This window comes from Notothenia coriiceps, unplaced genomic scaffold (assembly GCF_000735185.1).
Source record: "Notothenia coriiceps isolate Sejong01 unplaced genomic scaffold, NC01 NC01_scaffold00037246, whole genome shotgun sequence".
NCBI classification, from domain to species: domain Eukaryota; kingdom Metazoa; phylum Chordata; class Actinopteri; order Perciformes; family Nototheniidae; genus Notothenia; species Notothenia coriiceps.
In genome coordinates, this window is record NW_011369947.1 from 13829339 (window position 1) to 13856674 (window position 27336).

At 38.8% G+C, this 27336-nt stretch overlaps 4 protein-coding genes across 4 annotated transcripts; all 4 read left to right on the forward strand.

Moving 5' to 3' along the window:
• Positions 1-1475: 1475 nt before the first annotated feature.
• LOC104965857 (src-like-adapter 2) lies at positions 1476-7234 on the forward strand. The gene is made up of 8 exons (XM_010794890.1): positions 1476-1685; positions 2424-2532; positions 3189-3288; positions 3369-3455; positions 4756-4859; positions 5325-5477; positions 5566-5695; positions 6445-7234. The coding sequence occupies exons 2-8, from the start codon at positions 2460-2462 to the stop codon at positions 6566-6568; spliced, it is 771 nt and encodes a 256-aa protein (XP_010793192.1). The 5' UTR covers positions 1476-1685; positions 2424-2459; the 3' UTR covers positions 6569-7234.
• Positions 7235-7709: 475 nt separating this feature from the next.
• LOC104966455 (short transient receptor potential channel 4-associated protein-like) lies at positions 7710-14439 on the forward strand. The gene is made up of 8 exons (XM_010795641.1): positions 7710-7878; positions 10902-11030; positions 11143-11259; positions 11406-11463; positions 11588-11643; positions 11921-12049; positions 13346-13547; positions 14201-14439. Exons 1-8 carry the CDS (start codon positions 7753-7755, stop codon positions 14437-14439), a joined length of 1056 nt encoding a protein of 351 aa, XP_010793943.1. The 5' UTR covers positions 7710-7752.
• A 2889-nt stretch (positions 14440-17328) lies between these two features.
• On the forward strand, positions 17329-19892 carry LOC104966457 (E3 ubiquitin-protein ligase RNF14; the record flags this gene model as incomplete). The annotated part of the gene is made up of 4 exons (XM_010795642.1): positions 17329-17611; positions 18089-18261; positions 18739-18869; positions 18982-19892. Coding segments are annotated over 4 exons (648 nt in total), but the record flags the coding sequence as incomplete, so codon positions are not given.
• A 2036-nt stretch (positions 19893-21928) lies between these two features.
• Positions 21929-27323, forward strand: endou2 (endonuclease, polyU-specific 2). The gene is made up of 7 exons (XM_010794891.1): positions 21929-22217; positions 23093-23234; positions 23677-23782; positions 24791-24912; positions 25461-25573; positions 26105-26258; positions 27022-27323. Exons 2-7 carry the CDS (start codon positions 23133-23135, stop codon positions 27277-27279), a joined length of 855 nt encoding a protein of 284 aa, XP_010793193.1. The 5' UTR covers positions 21929-22217; positions 23093-23132; the 3' UTR covers positions 27280-27323.
• Positions 27324-27336: the final 13 nt, after the last annotated feature.

The window sequence follows — 27336 nt, forward strand, 5'->3', positions numbered from 1 at the left end:
ATAAGCTGTACGTGATGACTCTGTTGAAGATTATTGGGCATTTTCCATCCACATTAGAACATCTGATAAGAAGTAGGACAAGAAGTATCTGAGAATGATCACCTCTCAGCAGAAACTGAAACCAGAGAATCATATCTACCATCTCTGATGAGCTCACATGCATGCATAAGGGTGCTAAATTCACACAGAATTCATTATACTATTATAAATCCATTTGAACAACCACATATTGGAAGTATTCAGACCTGTTACTTGAAACTACTACTACCACACTGTACAAAAGTTAAATCCTGCATTGAAAAAGGACCTTATCTGAGAATATGTACGTATCATTAGGAATAAATGTACCTAAAATATCAAAATTGAAAGGACTCGAAGCAGAAACATTTCCCCTGTTACACAAACAATATAGTTTCGTTTACCATCATATGTTATCACTTATTCATGTTTAAGCAAGAGCTAATGTTATATAGGGCTGCAAATAATTAATATTTCATAATGGACAATCTACTGGTTGTTTTCTTGTGAAGGTATAATAAAGAAAAAAGTAACTTACAAACACACTGACATCTTCAAATATCCTGTTTTGTTAACAGTTTTTTCTATTTTAAGACGAGGAATGATGCTCATTTTCACATTTGAGAGGCCGATGTTCAATGGTTTGCGTCAAACAATTGGTAAAAATAGCCATTGTGAAAACATGCACTCATTTACTGACCAATTAACCAACAGGGTTACTTAACTCAAGTTAAATATACTGTAAAAGGCACTCAATGCGTTTTCTATGTCAAATCTAATATGTACAATAACCAATAGCAGTGAGATAAGTTAAGTAGAGTAAAAAGTACAATATGTTTCTCTGACAGTGAAGAAGAGCAACATTTCATGAAAAGGACAACGGAAACATGTATTTAAGGAGCCAACAGTAGGCTATTTGAGTATATGTACATACTTAGATTCCACCACTGCACCTTCATGATTTACGAGCACAAAACGCATTAATATTGCCAGTCAAATTGCTCCACTTTTACCATTTGACTCTGCAGAGTCAGCATGATGGATACCCTTTATGACTGATGATGAATAGGAGCCGCAGTGGGTTGTCAGGGGAACCTTCGTCATGCTTCTGCAGAGCTGCTCCTCTGATCTGATGTTCAACAGGACCACCAGTAACTGGACGTGATGGGACTGACAGGGAAAATGTGCCTCAGTGTTTCTCAGCTAAAAGCAGATAAACTGACACCATACACACAAACTGTCTGCATCACATGGGTCATGTAGGTGAACGCTGCTCACGTAGTTCATTCCATAAACAAGTGATGCAGTGTCAGTGAAAATACTCTGCATCTGAGAGATCAACACAAGCTGCTCTGAGTCCGGATGTGAAGGTCTTGAGCGTCACAGGAAGCTGCAGCAGGGTGACATACATAAAGGCCGCCAGGAAGCCTCTTCACTCAGCCTTCTCTATCAACAGCTGCAAAAACACAGCCGTGTTCAGAGGAGGGAGCACAGTCTCTGTGATTGATCTGCAGGCCTGGGAGGACGCATTTCACAGTCTGCCCTCTGTGTGTGTGCTGCAGAGAGACCAGCATTTATCATTGAGGACTTTGATCTGAGAGGGGTCGGACTCACTGCTTGTGTGGGGAAATAATTTGTGGACACATTTTTGAAATACAGAAAGAAAGGTGAGTACTTGCTCTGATATATATTGATGTATATTGCATGAAAGTAGTTTTTATTGTTTTCCTTAAATAACTGTTACTGTAAAAATACCTTTTGTCTGATAACTTGTATTGTATATTTGCAGTTAAATGACTTAACTTATTACTTCACAATATGAGTTAACGTATTGCCCGATGATGTGAATTATATGAAATAAATACAAACTAAGATAAAGAGTATTTCTTATTTTAGTCAGTATCATTCATTCATTCTCCTTTAATTTGGCTTTTAACTGTTGATTTATTCTTATTTTACACTTTTTTTCCTGTTTAATTCAGTCCTGTGTTGGTTTGAAGTAAAATCACAACGCTATGTTTCGCTCTGGTTATTATCTGGGAAGGGGAGATTGTTTTTATTTTTGGGCTAAGTCAAATGTTAAAAAGCCCAATATATTTAAATTATATTTTAGATATTTTATTCAAAGGTCCCTGTTCAAATTGAAAAACAGTTTGCATAATAAGTATAAAATCACCTCTATTCATCTTTTTGAATACATTTCATGTTAGGTAGATTTTATTCCTTGCAAAGTAGTTGCATGGAAACTGAGCACAGTTGCGGTGAGGCGGCTTCCTGTATCTTCTCACTGCCTGGTAACACTGTGCACTTTCATTCACGGTGTGATCACTAGAGAACAAATTCAGTGTTTCGGTTTTTAAAGACCTTTGAAGACATTTTCCTCATCCTGTGCTTCTGTTTTTCAGAAATAAGTTCCTTTTCTGATCATCATAAGACAGAACATGGGGACCTGCCCCATCAGATGTCGATCCAACCTCACAATCCTGGAAAATTCTCCTGAGCCTGAATCACCACGTATGTATATCCCCAAAGCAGTGGTGGAAAGTAACTATTTACAAAATGTTATGTACTCAAGTACTTTTTTTTAATATTTGTAGTTTACTTGATTATTTCCAACTTTGCACATCTACTCCACAACATAGAGGCTAGTATCATTTGTATAGTTACTCCACTACATTTATTTGAAAAATCACAGATACATTGTACACATGATATACTGATATGGTATGCAGTACTGTTCTAATAATCTACAAAGTATTTCAAGTACCTACATTTGGTCCACATTGACCAAGTACAATACCAAAATACTCTTACACATATAGAAACAGGAGAATATAACAACCATTATGATATAATACTGTGAAAAGATCCATTCTGCAAAAATAGTCCTCTTACTTTGGATTCTTGAAGCACGTTTAGCTGATCATTCTTCTATATTTTACATTATCCTGAAATTGGACATTGTGCAGAACGATTACATTTTTGTTGTGCTCTAACTACATTTTGATACCAGCACTTTTATAATCATTGGAGTATTCAAAGACCATACTATAGCATTTGTACTTTAACTTAAGTAGAGGAGTACTTCTTTCAACACTGCACCAGTCATCCCCACAGAAAATCAAACTAAGAAAAGCGTAACAACATGCCTCTCCTTCTTCTCTCTGTAGGGCCGCAGGACAGTGTGATTGTCTCCCTCTGTAACTACCCGTCCTTTGAGAGTACAGAATTAACAATGTGCATCGGAGAACAAGTAACCGTCCAGTCAGAGTAAGTGAAGCTTTTATAATCACTTTCACCTTTTATTCTCACCTGTACAGCTACTCATGACTGCCTGTTCTCTCCAACAGTGACGGTGATTTTCTGATGGTCAGATCCACCACCACGGGCCTTGAGAGCTACATCCCCACCACCTACACCGCCAATGTGACACACAAGTGGGTCACTGTCGGGATTGCGTGTGTGTGTGTGTGTGTGTGTGTGTGTGTGTGTGTGTCCGTGTGTGTATGTGTGTGTCTCTCCGAGTGTGTGTGGGTGTGTGTGTGTGTGTGTGTGTGTGTGTGTGTGTGTGTGTGTGTGTGTGTGTGTGTGTGTGTGCACGTGTGTGGCAGCAGCCAGAGGTGGAAGAAATACTCAGATCTTGTACTTTAGTAGAGTGTAGAAAATACTCTGTTACAAGTAAAACATCCTGCATTCAAAATGTTACTCAAGTAAAAGTACAAAGGTATCGGCATCCAAATAAAGGTTAAGCACCAAAAGTACTCTTTTTGCAGATTGGCTTGGATGAAATATATGTTTTGATTATAATCATTGATCGAAGTGTTATCAAAGCTGGTAAAGGTGTAGCTAGTTTTAATCACGTTGTACACTGCAGGGTAGCTTGTGAATTTACTCCAATTGGAACTAAAGTCTGATTTAAGGGTTGATTATTTTTCACATTATTATTCCGAATGTGGAAAATAACTAAACGTGTTAAATAAACGTAGTAGAGTAAAAGTACACCATTTACCTCTGATTTGTAGTGGGGTGGAAGTAGCCTACAAATTTGAAAGGACATTTTTTATACTCATGTGAAGTCCCTAAAAGTTGAACTTAAAGGTGGGGTATGTAATTTATTTCAGAACCACTTTTTGTTATATTCCATGGAATGCTCTTAACATCCCGATAGCAATGAATATATTAAATGCTTTGACAATAAATAGATAAAAAAATGTCATCTGTGGAAGCCGTGGCGCTGTAAAAAGTACGACAAATCATCTGAGCTAAAGTAACTGGATGGCCTACCTGCCTGTCAGCCTTCCATCTGTGCACAAACTTATCTCGTGCCCTCATTGGTCATGTACGCGTTCGTGTGTAGGAGGAGGGGCTCTGTAAGGAAGTCTGAAGGAAGTGGCAGATTTTTTCCGGTCGTTTACTTTCAAATTCTAGTGCACTCGAGCAGGTTTCTCCGAAATTACATACCCCACCTTTAAGTACAGTACTTGAGTAAATGTACTTGCCACTCCACTGGTTGCAGAAGAGGAGAAGTGAGATGAGAGATGGGTAGTCCCCCGGCAGGTGGGAGGTGTCGTGGGAGAAAGAAGGTTGGAACAAGCCTCATGTTTTCTGACATCAGCCCCTGCCTGCAGCCCTCCTCCAGTGGGGAATATGCTGTTTCTGTTTCAGTGGGTTTTCCCTAACTTGAAAAACAACCTATTTTGTTCTCATTGACTCACTGTGTCTCTCTTCTCTGTGCAGGTGGCTGTTCAAAGACATCAGCAGGTACAAGGCGGTGGAGCTGCTGATGCGGCCTCAGAACCAGAGTGGAGCCTTCATGATCCGAGAGTCAGAGTCAAACAGAGGTCAGAGCGCTGCTTCTGTTTCTTCCACTGCTTTAGAAACATATTCAACCAAGGCACAACAATGTTGAAGGCTTAAAGGAAAAAGTAATCCCAAAATGATCATGTGTGTATAAATTACTTCCCTGTGTTAGCTTCAATTTGAATTATATGATATAAATATACACTACATTGTATATTTATATCATACATTTATTTGAGGATTTTCTACGTTTTTGGACTCTTTGTTCATCATGAAGGCCTGCCATAACGTTTTCTTTATGAATGTAAGGTTAACACGGGGTGAGGAATTGATACACATATAATCATTTTGGGGGTAAAGTATTCCTTTAAGTGCCCTTAGAAACAACTTGACTAATGATTTTGGAAGGCTAGTGGAAACAAATCTGTACTTGTATACATTTCTAAATGAAGAATCAAGAGCCGTGTAGTTGAACTGCTTCCTCTGTGTGCTGTCTCTTTGTTTAGATTGTTACTCGCTGTCTGTGCTGAGTAGGAGCAGCTCTTCGTACCTTGACAGTGTAAAGCACTACCGAATCCCTCAGCTCGAAAACGGCTGGGTCTACATCTCTCCAGGGCTCACCTTCCCCTCCCTGCATCACCTGGTGGAACACTACTCAGGTCTGCACTCAGGATATAATGCTCATTCCTGAATTCACCAGAGACTTCTTTAAAAGTAAGATACTAAAATGTTTTTTCTCCATCACAGAATCAGCAGGAGGGCTGTGTGTCCGGCTGACGGGGCCGTGCCACATCCAGGGTTTAGACAACCCCACAGAGGACAGGCCTGTACCCATAACCATCAGGAGGCCGACTATCAACTGGAAGGACATCAGCAGGTGAGGCAGACTCTCTTTAGCTCCTACTGATGACTGCCACAAGATGTCACTCTATTTCCGTAGAGCATGAGCACCTGGTGGTTAAAAAACCTGATGTGAAGCTTATTATTTTCAGACACTGATTCAACTGTACTGACGTTTGTGTTTCAGTGCTGAGTAAAATAAGCCGTAATTAGGGACAGTTAGAGAGGGCAAGGCATAGAGGGGCAAAAAGAGGTTAAGAAATGAAAAGTAGTGAAGAAGATATGTAAAAAATGAAGTCAAAATGGTCATGAATAGGTTTAAATACCATTTTGAGGATGAAGTAAAAAATATATGCAGATAAAATAAAAAACAATTTAGAGAATAAAGTCAAGATGTAGAAAACTAATACCCTTACCACAAGTTAGACTCTGTTCTCTGCTTTTGGGCTGGAAATCAATCTTCTTTCTCTGACGTTGTGTCCCCCTATACCAGGTCCATAACTCAGGAGAAGTTTATGCAAACACTAACAGACAATCCAACAGATAACACTGTGGTTAACAAGATATCTGACAGACGAGTTGACAGTGTGTAATAGCATAGAGCAGAATGTTCCTGCACTGATGTTTCTTTAACCTGTACGTCAGATAAATAAAAGCTACAAAATGCAGCCCATAACAATTACTGTTAATTTACGCACCAGTTAGAAGCATTCTCCATGTCAGGGTCATAGTCGCATTGCACATTTGCAATGAGCCCTTTTGAACATCCTGTCTTGTGTCCTCCAGGTCAGCGATCTTCAGGAGGAAGAGGACAGAGTCAGACAACTCTCTGGTGAGCGAGGGGCTGAGGGAGGCCATCACCTCGTACCTACAGATTACAGAGGGCAATGATCACAGCTGGGACACATGAGGAGAGACAGAGGATCAGCCTGGAACAAGTCTCACAGATAAAGTGAAGCCACACACTGTCATGGCTCAGCTGCCGTTTGGGCTAGCCATAGAGAGAGGTCATGGAGGGGCATGAGGGCTGAGACACTACAATGTTTAGAGCTTTATTTATACAGTCTATGGTGAGAAAGTGTCTGTCAGCAAGAAAAATGTGTTTGTTTTAAAGAGTGGAGGAGTGAGCTCATGGTCAGTGATCTCATTTGGTTTAAAAAATGGAATGTGTGTCCTGATTTATAACTACATATGAACATGCTGTGACATTGTTATCTCCTATTAGCTCTTGTTGAAGTCTAGGGGTTCACACACTTTTTTCCAATCTACACTGCTGTCTGAATTATGTATTCAATATGGACAAGAACCAAACAATAATTGTTGAATATTGCAACTGAGGTGAAGATCGGACCATATTTTAGAACAAATATACATAAATTAAGGTTATTCCAAAGGTTTTAGCCTACTTTTCTTGCCACTGTCTATGTCCTTATTTATAACCACATATGAGCATGCTGTTTAAATGCCATATGAAAAATGTAAATATTATTGTTGTTTTACTGTATATGATTGTTGTCATGGTTGTGTTATTGGAATCCAATAAAAATATTTTGGAACATTTGAAAATAATAATAAACACTGGCCTGATTTGCTTGGCAATACAGCAAGGTACAGATTGTGTTGGATTTGAAGGTCATTCCAGATCTTTGTTCCCCTGAAACGGATGAAGGTCTGTCCAGTTCAAAACTAAACGAAAATCACCCCAAAATATGCCTGGTTTGAGTGTTATTTTGTTAAAATGTTAAGTATAGTATATGTGGAATTCAAGCAATTGTTTGTATATTGATCTTGTGTTTTATAGAACATTGTGTTTTTTTACATTATTTAGGTAGAGGCTTTAAATAAGCCTAATGGGTTGTTTGCCTCGCCCGTCACTGCTTGTCATTTGTTATCTGTTTGTGTAATATTAGATCGTGCAAAACCATTAAAACCAAAACCATTAATACCACAATAGAGTATAGACAGAGCATACACCACTGAAGCCACTTCTCGCACAGTGTGCAACTCCGCCAGTAGATGCCGCTTCATTACCTCCAGTAATTCATCAAAGCCTTCCACTTCCTGCCGAGCAGCTCAGTTCAGGAAGAAGAAATAATGGCGACGCTTATGGGGTCCGAGTCCCCCTGTACTGGAGGAAAACGAAGACATTGCACTGGCAATATCGTCACTAAGTTCACGGCTAGTAAAATCACCGGCCAGGGGTTCAGTCGAGGGACGCAGGTAAGAGAAACACTGCATGTTTCGACAGTAAAGGCACATGAACGCTGGTCCACTGAGACCAGGGGCTTGCGGCTGGAATGTAGCCCGAACATGAAGACGCTGTCGGGGAGACTTGATGGAGCTCTAGTCGCTCGTGTCAGCTTCGGCTTTACAGCTAGCTACAACATTAATAGGGTGTTTTAAAAATGCAAACACTAAACTTTGACATTATTGAGTATTGGATAATGATATTTGCTCGCTGACGAGGCAAATAACGTTTGCATTCGAACAAAGTGTGTGAAGCAAGCTCCGCTTCAAGTTGGTCTTTTGTTGTTAGCAGTGAATTAGCTTAGCATGATATGCCCGTAAGTACGCTACATAACGCTCTGATCTGGTATGTTGACATACTGTTATGGTTTTTATGAGGTAGTAAGAGAATCAGTGATACCAGATAGCCCATTGTTACATTTCATAATCGCTTAAATCATGTAGTAAACCGCAGTAACGTTTGCTAATGCTAGCCAACATCAGCTAACGTTAGCTAGCTAAGCCAGCTGAACAGCTCAGGTGATGACGTAACGACGCAAACCACAATAACTACCGTTCCCTTACATGGAGAGGCAGCTGTCTGCACTACTTACACTTGGCAGGTTTATTTGTATTTCCTGCATGGAAATACAGCACCATTTAACCGATATGTGTTACTTTGGAGCATATATTTGTTCGGTTGGTTTTTATCTAACACTGACAGAGGTGGGAGAAGTACAAGATCTTGAAAAGTAGAAGTACCAGAGTGTAGGAATACTCTGTTACAATAAAAGTCCTGCATTCAAAATGTTACTCAATTAAAAGTACAAAAGTATTGGCATATAAATACACTTAAAGTACCAAAAGTAAAAGTACTCATTATACGGTATGGCACATTTCAGATTAATATATATTATATGTTTTCATTTAAATTATTGATGTGTTTATCAAGTGCTGGTAAAGGTGGAGCTTTTAATTACTTAATGTTCTGCTGGGTAGCATGTCAATTTATTCTAGGTGCAACTAAAATCTTATTTAAGTGTTGATTATATTGTTTGTCATTAATATGAATTGCAAAGTAACGAAAGGTATTCAATAAATGTAGTGGAGTAAAGTACTATATTTCCATCTGAATCGAAGTGGAGTAGAAGAACAAAGTAACATAAAATGGAAATACTTCAAATGTAAGTAAATGCACTTGGTTACTAAACACCCCTGAACAGTGACGTTAGTTGACATAAACTGTGATGTTGACAGGGCATTATAATAATAAATAATGATACATGTTATTTCTATAGCGCTTTTCCTGGCGCTCAAAGCACTTATGCAGATGATGGATGTCGCATCTGACGTGACATTTTGACCCATTCAGACACTTCATCTTTATTTCAACTTGCTTCGTACACCCTTGTTTTACAAAGCTCATAAAACCATGTATCCCTTTGCAGTCAGTCTCGTGGCGTTTACTCTCATTGCTGACTTGGTGTTTTCAAGGTATTACCTCGGTGGTGAGGTGACATTTTGGTATGATCCTAAAGCCCCGAAAATCCTAAAATACCCCTGATTTTTGAAACGTTCGTAATGCTGCTCATTGGGCTGCATGATTCTCAGTGTTGTCTTATTTTTATAAAGGAAAGGTAGTATTTCTTTTGTCTGTTTTTGGAACGGATTGCCGCTTTTGCCTTGTGTTTTAGCATATGATTATTAAAAAGCTTGAATGAGAAAAGATAAGTCTGACATTTGTGAGTTTCTTGTTTGGGCCATACTGTCTCTTAAAGGTAGTTAAGCAACTAGAGTGTGGGTGTTGTCAATTGGAGCATTGCTGGGATCAAACTAATACGCTCTATTGAGGAAGTGGAAACTCTACAAATGGTCTCCCTTTATAACCATCAGGAATCTGTGCACAACATTTTGAACATTCCCATTCCACTCAGAGCAATGCAAGGTCAAGTTGTTTCATGTCATTCAGGCATATCTTAAAAAGTCACGATGCTGTCACACCTTTTTGATTTTAATGGCTTCAACAGGGATGATGGCAACTGACACCATTCAGAAAAGCATACATTCATTACTTGGTGGTTTAATAAATAGATTAGTCAAGTATAGAAGACGTCTTCTCTTCTCCTGAATCCTTTAAAATGAAAAAAGCCACATTATTTATTGCTGGCTTTAACTTCAAGATTCAGCTGTTCCTTTATGGCTTTTCTCCACATGACTTTTACACCTGTTGACTTTGAGCAAAGTTACAATTCTCTTGTCAACAAGTTTTAGATTTTACAGCCAGTGATAATAATACAAATCAGCTGAAGCTACTTTTAGTTTCTGTTCTCCTTGTTGCAGTATTGTGCTACATGAACTAAGGATTTCCTTAAGTAATCTTATTTAAAGTGACTCACAGCCTTCCTACTATCTGAGACCTTTTGTCTGTTAAAAGTTGCACACATGTTTTCCAGGGTTACATATTATCTGAGTATCTTGAATTTGTTAGGTTTCATAATACATAATATTATTAGACTCTAGCAGTGTTTGTTGGCGCCTTTCACACCACTCACCCTCACCACTTAGCTTCATTCAAGGCTGCGATGTTGATGGGAAAATATCCGTGTAATGGGATGATCCGATGAGATGAAGATGAGCAATGAGAAGAGGCTCTTTATTTGCCTCATGATTTTAGTTGTTTGTTTGTTTACCTCGTGTGCGTTTCTTTTCTCGCACACTGATTCGCTTAACTGAACAGCCAATCATAGTGATTTGTCTCCCCAAAGTTCTCCGCTGCCAATTCAACACTTGAATCAGTCATAAAGCCACTAAATGGAGCGGCTAGAGAACATTGTGCAGGCCAGATAGCAATCAGGGCGACAAACTCACACAAACATCTGACCAAACATATCAAATGTTCTCAGGATTCCAGACTGGTATTCACTTGTCTGAATGCAAATGCAAACACCCATACATTTTTCACTGTGTCTATTGCACTTGTTTAAGGTTTTAAGGTTACCTCTGTTTGCGTGTCCTAGCTACCAGGAGGCCTGCTCCAGGAGAGAGATAAACGAGCCAAGTGGCATGGCATCCCCGCGCTGCTGCAGAGGCTCCACGAGAGCAGCCATCCCAACAGTGACCTCTCCCAGGCCCACAGCTTTCTCAAGGTGCCCTCACAACACTTGTAGTACTAGTCGTGGAATTACTCATTCCTGCCATTTGTGTGAGTGTTTTTACTTTGGGACTTTTCTTTACATGTAGTCAATGTGTTTTTGTCAGGTATTATCATCCCAGCTCTCCATGGAGGCCATGTCTTTCGTTACGGAGGACAGGAAGACCGCTCAGGAATCCACCTTCCCCAACACGTACACCTTTGACCTCTTCGGTGGAGTCGATGTAAGTTGGACATTCCTGGTGCTTGACTCTCTGTAATTATTGGACGTACAGAGGCTTCCTGCTGGAGAATCTGGCGTCATGTGTAGCACAGCACTTACTAGTATTTGCTCACAGCACTGAATACCAATTTCTCTATTTCCCTGAAGCTGCTTGTGGAGATCTTGATGAGACCCACATTAACTATGCAGAAGAAAAAACCCAATAGTAAGTTGTGACTTCACATTTGTGAATATATCTGCTTTTATTGGGAATTTTTAACTGAATATAATAGATTTAAAATTCATAAGTTCTCAATTTGACTACAACGTGTGTGTTTCTGTTCCCACAGTGAATGATGACTTGGTCAAGGACTGCCTTAGTGTTCTCTACAACTGTTGTATATGTGTAAGTATCCTGTTACATTTGGTAAATGTCAGAGAAATGTCAGAGGTGCATCAAACTGTGTGTGTGTGTGTGTGTGTGTGTGTGTGTGTGTGTGTGTGTGTGTGTGTGTGTGTGTGTGTGTGTGTGTGTGTGTGTGTGTGTGTGTGTGTGTGTGTGTGTGTGTGTGACTAGAAGTTGCTGTTTTGCAGTGCGTTCGTGCCGTTCTAAAAACAACATTACAGTCAGGAATGTGCATGATTTAAACTGAAGTGCTCATTTTATTTGTATCAATTCACAGACGGAGGGGGTCACAAAGAGCCTGGCAGCGAGGGATGACTTTGTTCTGTTTCTCTTCACCCTGATGACAAACAAGAAGACCTTCCTACAGACCGCTACTCTAATTGAAGATATTCTCGGAGTCAAAAAGGTCAGAGTTAAACTTGTATTTATTTATGGCACCTCGGAAATGAAAAGGTTACTTTGTGATTTATGCAGCCGTGACTCATTTGTCAAACCAGCAACAGACGTTGAGTTTTACGATTTAAAAAAAATCTTTGCTCACATGATACATGCGTCTTGTTATGTCTATAAAACTCTCTGCTGTCCATGTTCAAACACCGCTCATGCCAGAATGGTTGTGCCTTGCAGAGCTGCAAACACCCAAACACCACACCTATGCTCTAATATTAGAAGCATGCTGTTTTCAGCTTGAACTTCTCTTGAGATTCTTGAACATTTTAAAATACATATCATTAGCTTTGTTTAGCTCTGTATCGTGGACGTTTTTTAATTGTTCAGCTTACTTTAAAAACATTGAACTCCATAGTCTGTGTTTCTGCTTTCTTTATACATTATGTGCATTACTAAATCTTTAAATGTTTTACAAAGTGCTACTCCCTCAAGCTGCTTGTGGAGAGTTTGTAGACACTGTTGTTGTAGCTTGTGCATTTTAATAATCTACAAGTCTGAGCTGCATATCGATTGCAAAAATGTGGTTGCTTTGTTTTTCCTCCCTTCATATTTCTGGTTCTCTTATTGTGATGTAAAGACAGCAAGGAGCAGTTTAACAACAATGTATTCTCTTGATCTTTTGTAGTTGACTTGTTGAAATAATTTAAAACGGGGACATCTGTGATGTAACCTCTTCAAAAGCAAATATAATACTTTATACTTTTTAGGTAACAACAGTGGGCAAAACCTCACAGGGTATTCAGCATATAAAAATGAATTTGAAACACGATACCAAACGATATACTTTATTGTCCCCGCAAGGACATTTCTTCTGTCTCTGTCCTGCTGTTCCACAAAGATACAAAAATCATACACACTACATTTTTATAATAACAGATGGCTATGTACATATAGACAGTTTGCAGATACACAGACAAACCTACTGACAATGGCGACCTACTGTAGTGCACAACCCTCATGGCCAATATTTAAACTACGTTGAGTGTGACGAATTGAGAAACATAAGGATAAACTTGACTCTTCTCACTATTAAGCTAATTGTTTGTGTATTTCTAGTCTTAAAATTACAATTGAAAGTTAGGTATGAATATTTTAACTCTGTAAATATCCTTAACTTGTATCCAATATATGATCTATTCATAATTGAAGAAACAGAGTCCGTCAGGTTCAGTCCCACAACTTGTACAATTATAAATGTCCGATTTCTGTCTGCTTTCAGTTTACTAACAGATTTTAAATGTGTGTTTTCCAGGAGATGATCCATTTAGAGGGCATCCCCAACCTGTCCGGCCTGGTCCAAAGCTTCGACCAACAGCAGCTCGCCAACTTCTGCCGCATCCTGTCCGTCACCATCTCAGAACCTGATGTGGGAAACGACGACAAGCACACCCTGTTGGCCAAAAATGCCCAGCAGAAACGCATCGCCAGCCCCTCGCGGGCCGAGGTCAACCAGGGTGGGTTGCGTTCAGGGTTCTGAGTCCACGCTGATGTTTATTTTGGTCCATTGTAAAAGAGTGGATCAATAATGGACTCATTCCACTAAGATGCCCCACAGGAAGTCTTTGCTGCCTTTGGCCATAATAACTTAATAACCCTCAGGCACTCTGAGAAAATAAACTCCAGGAGGGATTAAACCATCAGCAGCCAAACCCTTTTAATCTCTTCAATGTTTAAAACCAATACACCACTATAGATATTGCAATGAACATGCTAAACTGTATATTGTAGTACAATGTGCTCACTTTTAATGTTTACATACATATTTTATAATATTTTTATACTGGACATTTTTACTTTAACTTATACTATTATACATATACTGTATTTATTCAGGTTAGATATTTATTTCTAATATTTTTAATCATTATTATCATTTTTAATCTATTCATAGATTTGTTTCATTTGATCTTTTACTGGACATTTTTTATTTTAAGTTGTTATGTTTATACAAATATAATTATTCTATTTTTATGTTATTGTAGATTGTTATTTTAACTCATGTTTATATAAGCATTTTTATTATTCGATTTTTGACGGTCACAATGTTGCCCTTAGATAATTCAAGTATTCTCATTCTAATCAAATATCAACCTTATTCCTCCTCTAGTTACCCTGCTGAACATCCCCGGCTTCATTGAGCGTCTGTGTAAGCTGGCCACTAGAAAGGTGTCTGAAGCCACTGGAGCGAACTTCCTGCAGGAGCTGGAGGACTGGTACACGTGGCTGGATAACGCACTGGTGCTGGACGCCCTCATGCAGATGGCCACAGAGGAGGCGGAACAAAGCAGTACAGGTGAGACGAGACACCGCTGTGCTGCTGGTTCATTACAATCCCTTTTTAATTAGCTGGCGCTTTTAACACAAAGAAAAATCATACAGAATGTCACTGTCAAAAAAGCAGATCAAATATACCCCCCACCCCCATCCCAGCTTGGAAGAAAACAACTAAATAAAAAGTGAAAGTAAGTGATAAATACATAGAGCATTTTGAAAAAAAACAGAGTAAATGAGATAAGTATACAAGTTCTCATAATAGACACAAAAGCAACACTCAAATCTAAACTAGGGATGGGAACGATTTAATCGAATATTCAAAATTATTCAGGTATTCGAATATGAGAATATGAGTTATGAATATTTTTATCGTAATTGTTTTTTTGGGAGGGGTGCGTAAGTTGATTACATATTATCAAATGGAATAATTCAATGTATATGACAGTGCCATACAGGGGCGGATCTACGGGGGGGCAAGGGGGGGGTAGCTGCCCCCCTAACTTTTGTTTCCCTAAAACTGTACTAAAACAAACCTACATTATTTCCACAAGCTTCTCAAGCAACGAAACAAGCATTACATTAGTCAAAAGGGAATCATTTTAAATATAATTTTAGGCCCGTTAAGGCAGCTACGGCCCTGCATTAAACTGCGGAGCGGCGTTCACACAGACCACGGCTCACACAGCTGCAGAGAGGGAACGAGCTGTCCCAGCACCTATGGATCAGCTTCCCCTGGGAGCATTTCCCCTTCCACTGGTTTTGTTTTTACTAAGGACGAGAGCTTGAAACTAAATATTAATAAAACGCAGCCGTTTGAATCGATAGCGTTTAACAGACGGGCGCTGTTTGGGGCGTTACGTTACAAAATGCTACGTAGACAGCTGGGAGATCGATCACTTTGCTAAACTATGCGGTACTATTAAATCCACGTAAACTACACATCACAGCAAGATCAATGAAACCAGGATACATCCTTTACCTCAAAAACTGGATCTAAACACAGCTGCCTGTGTGCGTTTGATAAATACTTTCTGATGTTATATTTACTATGCTACTTATTAGTTACATGGCCCTAACGTGTAAAGTTATACAAGCATTTGTACCAGTGCTTTTCACAAGTAGACTCTTGCAGGCCAGAGTAGCTGGAGTGATTCAACAACAACAAAAAGACATATCTGAGAAGTGATCAGGACGAAGAGGAAGAGAGAGATGAAGAGACCAGGAGGGTCAGAGCAGGAAGAAGAGGAGGAGATGAAGAGACCAGGAGGAAGAGGAGGAGATGAAGAGACCAGGAGGGTCAGAGCAGGAGGAAGAGGAGGAGATGAAGACATTAGTGAAGAAGAAGACATGTAGGCTATGTGAGGATTGGAATAAAGATGAAGTGTCAGAAAGAGGGACAGAGGCAGGGATCAGGAGGCAGAGGAGACTCTCCTTACATATTCCATCACAGCAGCACAATCTAGCAGCTCTTAGTATTGACAAATATTGATTGAAATGTGTTGCTGCACAGGTCACCTTTAGCTCTCTGAAGAGATGGGTGATGTCATTTGTGTACTTAATTATAACTAAGTACTTTTACTGTACTTACAGTAAGCAGAATTCTGAGTATTCTCTGAATCGGGTGCCTTTTGGGTCTTTACATCTTTGAAAAATGAAACCAAAATGTTTGGTCATAACATCTGGTAGTGGACTACTTACATTTTCCCACCTCAGGCACAACATATAAATAATTACTAGGAATTTCCTTGAAAAATAACAGGGTTGAAGTTTTTGACAAAAAGTAGCCATGAGACCTTGTTTAGCTAAGATATGGCACCACATGGAAGTCAAGAACATTACAAAATTGTAATATTTTGCAAAACTTAATAAACAATTATTTACTATTATTAATTCATATAACAGAGTTGAAATGTTGAGCATGTCAATCTTAATCTGAAAATACAAAAACTGAAATAAGAGAAGAAACTGACACTTGCCTTTCTTTGCCATCTTTTCTTCAGAAGACTTTTGTGATGTAATTCCCTCAATGCAGATCACACATGGACTGATCCATTATTTTAATAGGAGGGTAAATGGTATGGCGTGACGGGGTTGAAACAAACTGAGGGACGTGTGTCAATATTGCAATTTCATAGATAATTCAAGTATTTTTTCAGAATTTCTTTTTGATCAGTCAAAGTTGACAAGCATATGATTATATTAGCAGCAACATTTTGGGATAATTGGCCATTTTGATTTGTTTAATATTAAATTAATATGTAATAATGCTTAGTGAGGACATGCAAATATGTCTGTCTACTACTAAGACAACCAATTTTTAAAAACAAAATATATATATATATATATTTAGTTTTACATTGTAATGCAAAACAACCTGTTCCATTAATTCATTGCTTTAAAATACATTGTGTAGTTTCCTTTCCTTTAAAATTGTTGAAGTAAGCTTGGGGGACTCAAAGGGCACCCGATTGTTTGTCACACCTTGTTTCTCTTGTGCATTAAGAACACTTGTGTTAGGGCATGAATGAACAATAAATAGGTTAAACAGTATAAAATACAACGTACTGTCCGCCCTCCCATGCCACCCTGGCATGACTTCTTGCCCCCCCTTTGCCACCCCATGTAAAATGTTCTAGAACCGCCACTGAGCCTACATCTTTTGTAATAAACCATTTCACCTGTGACAACACTTTTGTAACATAAAACTGTGCACTATATAATTTAAAATAGGTAATATAGTATTTGCTACTGTCATACTGCAGCTACTTTATTACTTTCTTCTTGTTTCACCTTTTATTTTTGCCACTATATACTTTTCTATCTAGAAATATGTCATTATTATATTTAAATGTTTTAATACGTGTTCTCACTTTTCTAAATACTGTTCACTTTACTAAATACTGTTTCGATACTGCTTTATTTTGTCTCTATCATGTCTGTCTCTTTGCTGATATAATGTAAATTCCCCCTCTAACGGACAAACAAAGGAATTCTGATCTGATTGTGGTCTCTCAGGTGAAGCAGCTGGTGGATGAAGAGCTGTTTGCCCGGTATGACCGCTTACTGCTGCAGTCCAGCCTGGACCTCATGGCCGACGTGGTGTACTGTCCCCGTCAGTCCTGCGGCACGGCGGTCATGGTGGAGCCAGACTCAACCATGGCCATTTGCTCAGCCTGCCAGTATGCCTTTTGTACACTGTGCAAGATGGGCTATCATGGTCTCTCCCACTGTAAACTCCCTGCAGGTGAGGTCACTAAGAACAGGTTTGCTTCACAACAAAAGTTTATAAAGGACTCAAGCAACAGGTTGGCTTATCTAACAAGATTACTACTTGACTGTAGAAACAGTTTCCTTGAATTTTGAATATAATTCAACTATAATACAAATTATAAAAAGCATAATCTTTGGAAGACAACATTTTAGTTGAAGACAAATTGTAATTAAGCCCCCATGTATTTGAAATACAATTAATACTGTGGGCTTGGAAAACTACTATCAAGTAACTACTAACAATTGACTCAGAACTAACACTGCAGATTTGGTGTTTAGTTTTTAAAGCTAAGCACACATTAAAAATCCATATGGGTCGATACATAGTGAATAACATTTGGTTTTCAGGTTCCATAATGGTTATGACTTTTTAAAGAAGAATAAATGAGTACCACATTTTCTCAATCCCAACTCTTGAGTTCCTGTCCCTGTTTTCTGCCTCGATCCACAGATGAATTGCGTAACCTCAGAGATGAATACCTGTCAGCCACACCTGCGGGGCAGAAGTTCATGGAGCAGCGCTTTGGGAAGAGGGTGATCCAGAAAGCTGTGGAAGAGTCCTTTAGCAGAGACTGGCTCAATGAGAACTGCAAAGGCTGCCCTCGCTGTGGAACCAACATACAGGTAAGCTCCTCCTGCTGTTCAGTGCACTTAAAACAAGCTTTGACTTTATCACCAGGGGTCAGTGTTCACTGCTTTTAATATGAAACATTTTCTTTACTTAACATTATACACCGACTGCAAGAATGTGTTCAAAGAATGTTTTCAAAATGATATCTGCTGCCAGTGCTTGATGCATAGCTCTGCTACAAATGGTTTTAGTAAATAAGCTAGCTTTTGTTTAAAAAGATCTAACTGATTTTTCTTTTGTCAGAGCATTTGATATTTAAATACCATAAGGATTAATCTTAAATATACAATAAAACGTGCTTCTCAAATGTGTATTCCCTACCTTTGCTTTACTTAAAAAAAAACATGTCTATCCAGACCACACTGTCCCTTCAAATCCCCATGTTCAGACTCAGATTGTTTCCCTTTCTGTTGTTTACTGCTGTTTGTTCATCCCTCTGCTGCTAATGCCTTGTCTTTGTGTCTTTCTAGAAAGATGATGGCTGTAATAAGATGACCTGTACCTCGTGTAGACAATACTTCTGTTGGCTGTGTCTGGGCATCCTCAGCAAAGTCAACCCTTACAGCCACTTTAACAACCCAAATTCACCCTGTTACAACCAGTGAGTAATCTTCTTTCTACTATTGTTTTGTACACAGCACCAGGGAAGTAGTCACGGATACTTACTGTACACAGACACATTGGTTGACGTGTTGTTTGTTTGCCTGTTGCAGACTCTTCCAAGGTGTGGATCTTGAGGAAGAAGATGCCTTCTGGAGTGATGAAGAGGACTGACACCTGGGCAGTGTCTGAATGCTCCATCTGAATGCACTTTATCTCACTTCATCTCACATCACTTCACCTGTGACACGTACCATGCCTGCAAAAGCCCAGGAGTGCCCCTTCAACCATATACATGTACCATGGTTTATGTTTGGAATATAATAATGCATCTTGAGTAGAAAACAAGTTGTTTATATTTACTTTATATATGACGGATGACATGTATATAAAGTATTTGTTCAGAGAGGATTAGAAATAAAAACGGTTATAATTATACACATTGTTAAATATTCATGAACATCAAGACTATATTAGATATTTTAGATATGACAATGTCATAGGACCTAACTGTTATTTCAAGCTCAAAGATCATCCGTGTCTGTCCGCTTGGGTTTTTTCATGAGCTTTGACATCTCACAGGCTTGCAATGATCAACAGGTGATACTGCAACCACTGACTGTTTGGTAAATCCAACGTGGCTGCCTCTATTTGCCCAATAACTGCGTGTTCTAGGGAAATGGAGGACTGCATTTGGCCCTTTTTATCATGATAAGTATCCTGCTTGTTATATTAAATATCTAACTTCTTTCTGGCTTTATGTCAAGTGTCACAACTATGCCACCAACTAACAACTTTTCAACAACTCCCAAGGTGGATAATTGCATGATCTTCATAGTCACGAACATAGGGAAAGCAATGGAGGCACACTTGGAAATACGTCGCCCAGATATTATCATCATAGACATTTTTGTATCTATTGCCAAAATGTGATATTTGTTCTCCTCTCTGAAAATAATGTTCTAATTTGTTTTCCTTGAGATGAGTTATTTTACTAAAGCACACCTTTGCACATCATGTGATACAAATCAGGCAGGTTGAAAGGTTGAATTGTATGGGAGTGGTTAAGGGTAAGAAGTTGAAGTCAAATGTAGTTTTCGAAACAAAATGTAATAATGAAGGCCACTGCAGATTATATCTATGGCACTCAATCCTCCGGGGGGGGTTACCGTGATCACAGTGTGTGTCGAGTTATTCAGGGACTGAGCTGTGAGAAAAGAAATCCTCACTTGGTAAACAGTCAAAACATTCAGCAATGATATTTGATTTATTTACACCCTCCTTTGTACAACTGTTCTTTAATGTTGCCAAAGTCTGGTGTCAAAGAGGCCATATAATAATGATACTGTCTAGATATACAAAAACACGTTGTATAATGTTAATTTATTTTCTTTTGTTTACATTTGACCTGAAGGTTGACTATCTCATGGAATATGTTCTGTTTGAATTTGAGATCTGCATGAAATCTGTTCTTACTACAATTGAATGATTTGCTCTTCACTTCTTCCAAAAGACTACTTTCAGAGTTTATGCCGGTGGTACTGATAAAAAGACAATCTTTTGATGAGTCTAGGAACTTACCTGGATTCATCTCCCCTTAAGTGCAGATCAAATGTCACTGAATGTCTAATTTAGTAAACATTTGAATACAGTACCTGCAGAATCTTGTTAAAATTCATATGCATAATGAATTTAATAATAATTCAAATAAAAGTAAAAAATGCACATTTTATTAATTGTATTCATTTTATCTGACTCTGAAAAAATCCCCTTTTTGCTGCCATAATTGTTCTGCCCTCACTTAACACACTGACTTTTTTTCAGTGAGATCAATTGGGAAACTGAGACTTCACCTGGACAACACTTGTGTTTCAATCAGGAGAGACGGTTTTGATGTAAGAATACATATGTATTGCAAAGATACACAAATTAATGTAATGGTGATTTTGACGATTAGGCCCCGTTGTGCAGAAAGTATCATTCGGGAGGCAGAACCGATCCGATGAAACCCCCTTGGGGTCTAGACACTGACGGTAGTCAATGGATAGTCGGGTCGGTCTGAAGAGGAGTGGTTTAGCTTGACCCTGGATTCGGAGTGACGGGGGGTGAAAAGGGGTGGAGGAGGGTTGCGTGAAGTCACCTGAAATGACAGCTGTCAGAGGGGGGAGAGCAGACTTAAAAGATTTGGCAGAGCGCTATGATAGGCTCTTCGGAATAGAGCGAAGTGATTGGTTAAGCTGGAGAGTGACGCCCCCGATCACTTATTGAGAGGAGGGAGAGTAGTTACATGGGAATAGTGAATAGACGGTCTTCCTGGTTGAATTTACGCTGAGCTTCATTGGTCCAAAGGTACTGAAAAAATGTGTCACATAGAAACTGGTTCCCAAAAGTAAAAAGTTGCAGTCAAATTAGTTCAATTGTGTTTCATGTCAGGAAGAAACGAGGTGTCAGCAGTGAAAGATCGCATAAGAAGTACAACACAGTAAATCATATATTTATATACAAGTCTATGTAGGCATCATTTAGTTTATATCTAAATTGCAGATTTGTGAACCTGGAACAGAAAATGAATGTGTTTAACTATTTTTTTAACCTGGCAAAGCTTGTTTTCCTTCTGTTTCCAAGATGAAAATAAAGAAAAGGAATAACAAAGTAACTGGATTTTCACCTGTGTAAGTCTTAACAGAGGAGACATAAACAAATTGTTTAGATTAATCAACAAAACAATTATCGCCTGCAATTCAGGGCTATACCTGTGTATACACAAGTGATGGATAGCAACGCTGTCAGTGTCAGTATTTTCTTGGTCACAGATCTGAATAAGGTTTTCCCAAACTCGATTTGTCTAGAAATGTTCCAACCCAAGATTTTTTTCCCCCTGTTTTTTTAAATAAATTGCTCTCTGTAGTGCTTTATGTACACCTTTACAACGCCTTATTACCTGAAACATGAACCACATTTACCCTGTAGGCTACTCCAGAGGTTATACTGTGACAGACAGACAAACAATGAAATACTAAAGAAACAAAGAGCGCACATTTTAGCCTGAGATTGAAAAGAGACGACAACATGTTGTAATCCCTTTGGTTAGAGTTGCTGACAGGGGACAACCTTTTTCAAATGGCCCCTCTTTCCTGTCCTGTCCTGTCCCCTGCCTCGTGCCCTCTATTCGCCCCCCCTCCAGCCCCTGCCTGTCTTTCTCCATACACTGACTGAGCTGTTACTTTGCCCATAAAGACACCTGCTGTCACAAACACAGGAAACCACAACCAGCAGCACCTGACCATCACTGAGGAACTTCACTAACTCTTACAACGCTGAAGCAGAAAATCAGGCTCACAGGACAGAGGTCAGTGGATTTTTGCTAGGATGATAATGCTGAGGATCCCAGGGATCAGTGTCATGTGTTCTGCTGTCAGCCATGTTTTTGTGGTGGTGTTGAGTTGGATGGATAAACTCTGTCTGGCTGGGCGATGCTATTATGTCTTTTACAATGGTGTGGACTAGACAATTGCTTCATCATAGCCTTTTGATGGACTTTTTTGTGGTTATTTATCAAGCTTTACTTTCATATCTCTAACAATATCTGTGTGTATGTAAGAAGGAAGTCTACAATTCAATTCTAAAGCATTTTAGATATAATAACTTTTTATTCATCATGTCTTTGTCAGATTAAAAATTCCGAAATGAATACCCCCATACAGTGCCAACAAATGGCTGTATACATAAGAGCTATCTTTATCATGCAGTAGTTCAATATGAATAAATTAAGTTGTATTTGTGTCTCATGAACAGAATGTGAAACAACATTACAAAAGGCATAGTGCCTTTAATTAAACTCCTTAACAGATGATTTGAGATTACTTTGACCCACTGGAATGTTTCTTCAATGTTATCATCTTCTGAAAGTTACGGGAAATTTCCCAGAATTAAAATGTGAAGAAAATAACTTTTTACATTTTAAAATGATCTTTATCTAACCCAGATAAAAACAAACACTCACACTTTTAAGATAAAAAAAATCTAAAAAGTATACAAATCCTTAAAAATTGTAAAAGATCAATTCCACGATCTCAAAATCAGTCTAAATCATGTTTTACCATCTCAACAGATGTTTGTATACAAACAAGTAAACATAAAAATCAAAAAAGGACTAAAACTTTAACATTTTAGTTACCGTCTGCTGCTTACACTGAACCTTATTTAATGTTCCTCTCCTGTTAGAGAAAAACACTGAGACAAAGGAACATCGAGCGGTTGCATCATGATTGAGAGCGACAGAGAGCTGTCATCCATCATGCAGGAGCTGTGGGACAGCGATGTGAACAGACTCCAACCCGGAAAGGACTACAGGATCTCTCTGCAGGTGAGAGACACACAAACACATTTACAATTGCAAGGTCTGTATTTTAAGAACCTCATGTTCATATACCAACCTATTAATACCAACTTTCTTAGCAAATTGTATCACATGTCACATGACTAAATATATACATTATATTAAGGTATATAAAGGAATATATGATATGCTCTTAACTTAAACCACAGATGAGATAACAGAATCGATTTTTTTCCGGTTGTTTGATGTATCAGCTCTTCTGTATCACCTATATATTTTCCCTTCACTGTGGTTTGGTAATTGTTTGACACTGTGTTAGTGAATCTAGGTTGTAATGCACTGACTGAATGCTGAATGTATGGGAGCATGCAAGAAAATAATTGTATATTTTTGGGAACAGAAAGCATTGACTTTGCATTGACAATTTGAGTGTCATTTTAAAATGTGAGTGTTTCTCTTCCTGCCTCAGGGCAAAGCTGCTCACAGCATGCCGTTGGAGGACCTTAACGATGGAGCAGGATCTCCTCTGTTTACATTTGTCGATGAGACCATTTTCAAAAAGGAGACTTTCTTAGGTAAGTGCATGAGGGAAAAGATCCAAAAGTGAAATTATCTGTCCTAATGTATTTCCCTTGTTTCTGTGGAAAGAGGCTGCTTCTTACACAACAGCTCTGTCAGAAAAGGTTTCAATTGACATAATCTCCACATTCCACTGTCTGTTTGGTACTATCCTCCTCGACGTTTGAGAAAAGCTTCTTCGTCGACTCTTAATCTCCTTATGACGGACAGCAGCATGTTTCATAACCTCAGAGCATGCAGAGTCTTTTGTGATGGGTACCGAAATATTCTCTTCTACCACCGCTGGCTTTTTCAAGACTTTCTCTGCATGAAAACTGCTGATACACATTTTTTCCCGGCAATACTTGTTTAGTGATGTTTTCAGTGTTTATTGTTCACCACGTTGCCCTAGCACAGGGCTGTATAGAGGGACTGGTAATGTAACAGCTGAAATAGAGTTCACTTTGAGGCAGCTGCCCAGTTAAAAGGATTTATGCAATTTTTGTACTTTTTGTATACATAGTCTCCAGCAACCTGCTTTACTTTACTGTTTTCATTACATGTGCCAAGTGCTAGGACTGTTTTAGGTACTAAAGCTTTTATGTGCGCTGCTCCTCTAGCTTGGAACACTATGCAACATTTTTTGAAACTGAGCATTTTGGTTCCCTTGCATCATTTTAAAGCTCGGCTGGATGACATTTTATTTGATACCTGTCGTCATTGTGAATAGGTTTCTAATTTGCACCCCTGTAATTATTTTGTATGATGTCCTTTTTGTTTTCTGTTGTTGTTATGTGTAACCATTGTGCTGCAGGTCTCCCCTCACCTGGTTAAATAAAGGCTACAAACAAACTGTCCCTCACCTTGAATTTGGCATTTTTTGCTGATTTGGTTTTGAGACTTTTTCTGTATATACTGTACTGAGTTGGAGGTTTGCATTCAGCTATAATAATTGTCATTGTATCCATGTTCAGGACTGATAACAGAAATCCCTTTTTGAAGAGCGCTTGTGTTTGTTTCTACAGCCTTTATTTCCCTCTTGGATAACTATGTGAGTGACACCGGCGAGCCAGAAATTGTAACCCCTGAGGAGGTGGCAGAGAACCACAAATTCCTGGACTGCATCATTCAGTCACCCACCATGAAGGTACCTGTGGGAACAAATGGAAATAAACTCCCATCTCTTTCTCCACCTCATTATGGCTAATTTTTGCAAAAATAAACAAATGCAAACTCATCCAGAGTTCCATTTTAACATATAACAATTAAATAGATGCTCAAAATGATTGAATTATTATTAAATCATTACGTTTATACTAAAGGTTTACAGCCATGCTAAAGAGTGTGTGAGGTTATTTCTTATATTATACTAAATGCTAATATAAGAATGCTAAGATTCTCAGAATAACACTGCTAACATGCTGATGATTAGCAGGTATGATGTTGATCATTTTCACTATCTTCGACAAACAATCCTAACAATGGCTTGCTAACAGTTAGCATGCTAATGTGAATGTCTGGACAAAATCTTCTGTCAATCAATCAATCAATCAATCAATCAATCAATCAATCAACCAATCAATAGGTTGTTGAGAAGTTTCAATCTGGAGCAAAGTTACATCCCTTAGGTCACATCTCAAGCATGGCAAATAAGTGTATGACAACATTTTATAGGAAATTCTCATTTGTTTGCAGATAGCTCACAAATACCTGGTGGAGAAGAACCTGTCTCCAAAGAATGAGACCAAATTCAAGGAGCAGCTGTACAGGGTCTGGTTTGAACTTTATGCGAGGAAAGGAGCCAGCAAGTGGGTGAAATTTGGCACAACACCTTAATAATAACTTCACCTGTGGAATCTGGTGCTATGATGGTAACCGTCTGAGTAACTGGCTCTGTGTAGAACATCCAGTCAGCAATAGTACTATGACTGGAACTATTGAAAATGTGTATTGAAGCAAGGACAGAAAAGAAGCAGGCCACGAAACACTGCATTGTGTCCAAATTGCAACTGAGTAAATATGATTTATTGAATTGAATGGATGCTAAGTTTAGACTTCAAGCTAGTGCGCTAACCAGTAGTCAGTCTAATATCTTTAGTTAAGTTTACAGTATACAGTATGTTGATAACATCTATAACTAATGATCATGCACATGTTGTGGGCTGTTGCTTAGCCTCAGTTTATATTGTAGTCTTAACCATTTCTCAAAGTGTTCTCATTTTATACATAGTACGCAATCTTTTTTGCAAATTATACCTTTAAAAAGCAATGGGGACTAGTGGTGGCGACATGTCCCCAGTGTCCGAAGCTTAAATGACACCTATGCTTACTCCTTCCAGGCCAGACTCCTCTGGATTTGAACATGTGTTTGTTGGAGAGACAAGAGGAGGTCGGACTGTCATCGGCTTTCACAACTGGATCCAGCTTTACCTACAAGAGAAGATGGGACATGTTGACTACAAAGGCTACAGCGTTGATGCACATTCACCCCAGGTATGATGTTACTGCCTGTCTATTGTTTCAATTTAGATTGACCACATTGTGTCAACAATCTATCGTTATTTCAATATCTGTATTTTATTCCTTGTCAAATATGCATACTAATATATCTCCCAAATCTCTCACATCTCTTCCCCCCTAAGATAATTTGCACAGTTTGTATTCTATTTCACATCATCATTCTTGCACACCTATGAGAAAACTCACATCCTGCTATGAATATGTGTTTTCTCTCCCTCCGTTCAGCTCTCTATTTGTCTTTCTAATCTGAGCCTAATGCAAATCACAGCACATATTTGGGGATTCAGCCCACTTTCCACATAATAGTGCATCATTTTGTAAAATACTATGTAATGCTAACAAGTAAGCTGACAATCACCCCAAAAATGTGTATATATACTGTGTATGTAGTTATGACTATTTTTACTTTTCTCATGCCTTTTCATGTTTTTTTCTCTTCTCTTGGTGATAATTGGCTTGCATACATCAAGTGGTGTGTATAACAAGTGTGAAACACTGACAGGGTGTTGTCCCATTCTCACTTCCTCTTCATCCCGGTTTCATATTTTCCTTCTCTTGATAATACAAAACTGACACCTTAACCATCATGAGTCAGTTTTGTCTCCCCTACATCTTTATTTGTCTCCTGTCTCAGGAGGTGGCTTTATCAAACAATCCTACATATTTCTCCATCCCTCACCATCCTCTTCATGTCTATTTCATCACCTGCCATTTATCTCTCCTTCTCTCACTGCAGCCAGATGAGAACAAACACATCCTGGCGCTACAGTTCAGCTGGAAGGATGGTATAAAGCCAAAGGGGAGCATCTTCGTTGGTGTCAGTCCTGAGTTCGAGATTGCTCTCTACACTGTCTGTTTCCTATCCTCGCCCAACGAGCGTGTCAAAGTCCAGTTCAGTTTTTATGACGTGGAGATTGTTTGCCACCACCACAACGAAAAGCACATTGGCACCACTTATCCCGTGCTCCTTAAGTACCGAAAACCTGCTCAGTAACTTGACTAGAAATTAATCTGAGATAAACTTCTCCAACTCTTAAGCTTGCATGCAAAG

Excerpts from the sequence above, each read along its gene's own strand:
- endou2 (XM_010794891.1), top strand. The coding sequence starts at position 23,133 with ATGATTGAGAGCGACAGAGAGCTGTCATCCATCATGCAGGAGCTGTGG. Across the intron at positions 23,235-23,676 it reads ACTACAGGATCTCTCTGCAG|GGCAAAGCTGCTCACAGCAT; the intron begins GTGAGAGACACA and ends TTCCTGCCTCAG. Across the intron at positions 23,783-24,790 it reads CAAAAAGGAGACTTTCTTAG|CCTTTATTTCCCTCTTGGAT; the intron begins GTAAGTGCATGA and ends TTGTTTCTACAG.
- LOC104966455 (XM_010795641.1), top strand. The coding sequence starts at position 7,753 with ATGGCGACGCTTATGGGGTCCGAGTCCCCCTGTACTGGAGGAAAACGA. Across the intron at positions 11,031-11,142 it reads AGGCCCACAGCTTTCTCAAG|GTATTATCATCCCAGCTCTC; the intron begins GTGCCCTCACAA and ends TGTTTTTGTCAG. Across the intron at positions 12,050-13,345 it reads ATATTCTCGGAGTCAAAAAG|GAGATGATCCATTTAGAGGG; the intron begins GTCAGAGTTAAA and ends TGTGTTTTCCAG.
- LOC104965857 (XM_010794890.1), top strand. The coding sequence starts at position 2,460 with ATGGGGACCTGCCCCATCAGATGTCGATCCAACCTCACAATCCTGGAA. Across the intron at positions 3,456-4,755 it reads ACCGCCAATGTGACACACAA|GTGGCTGTTCAAAGACATCA; the intron begins GTGGGTCACTGT and ends TTCTCTGTGCAG. Across the intron at positions 4,860-5,324 it reads AGAGTCAGAGTCAAACAGAG|ATTGTTACTCGCTGTCTGTG; the intron begins GTCAGAGCGCTG and ends CTCTTTGTTTAG.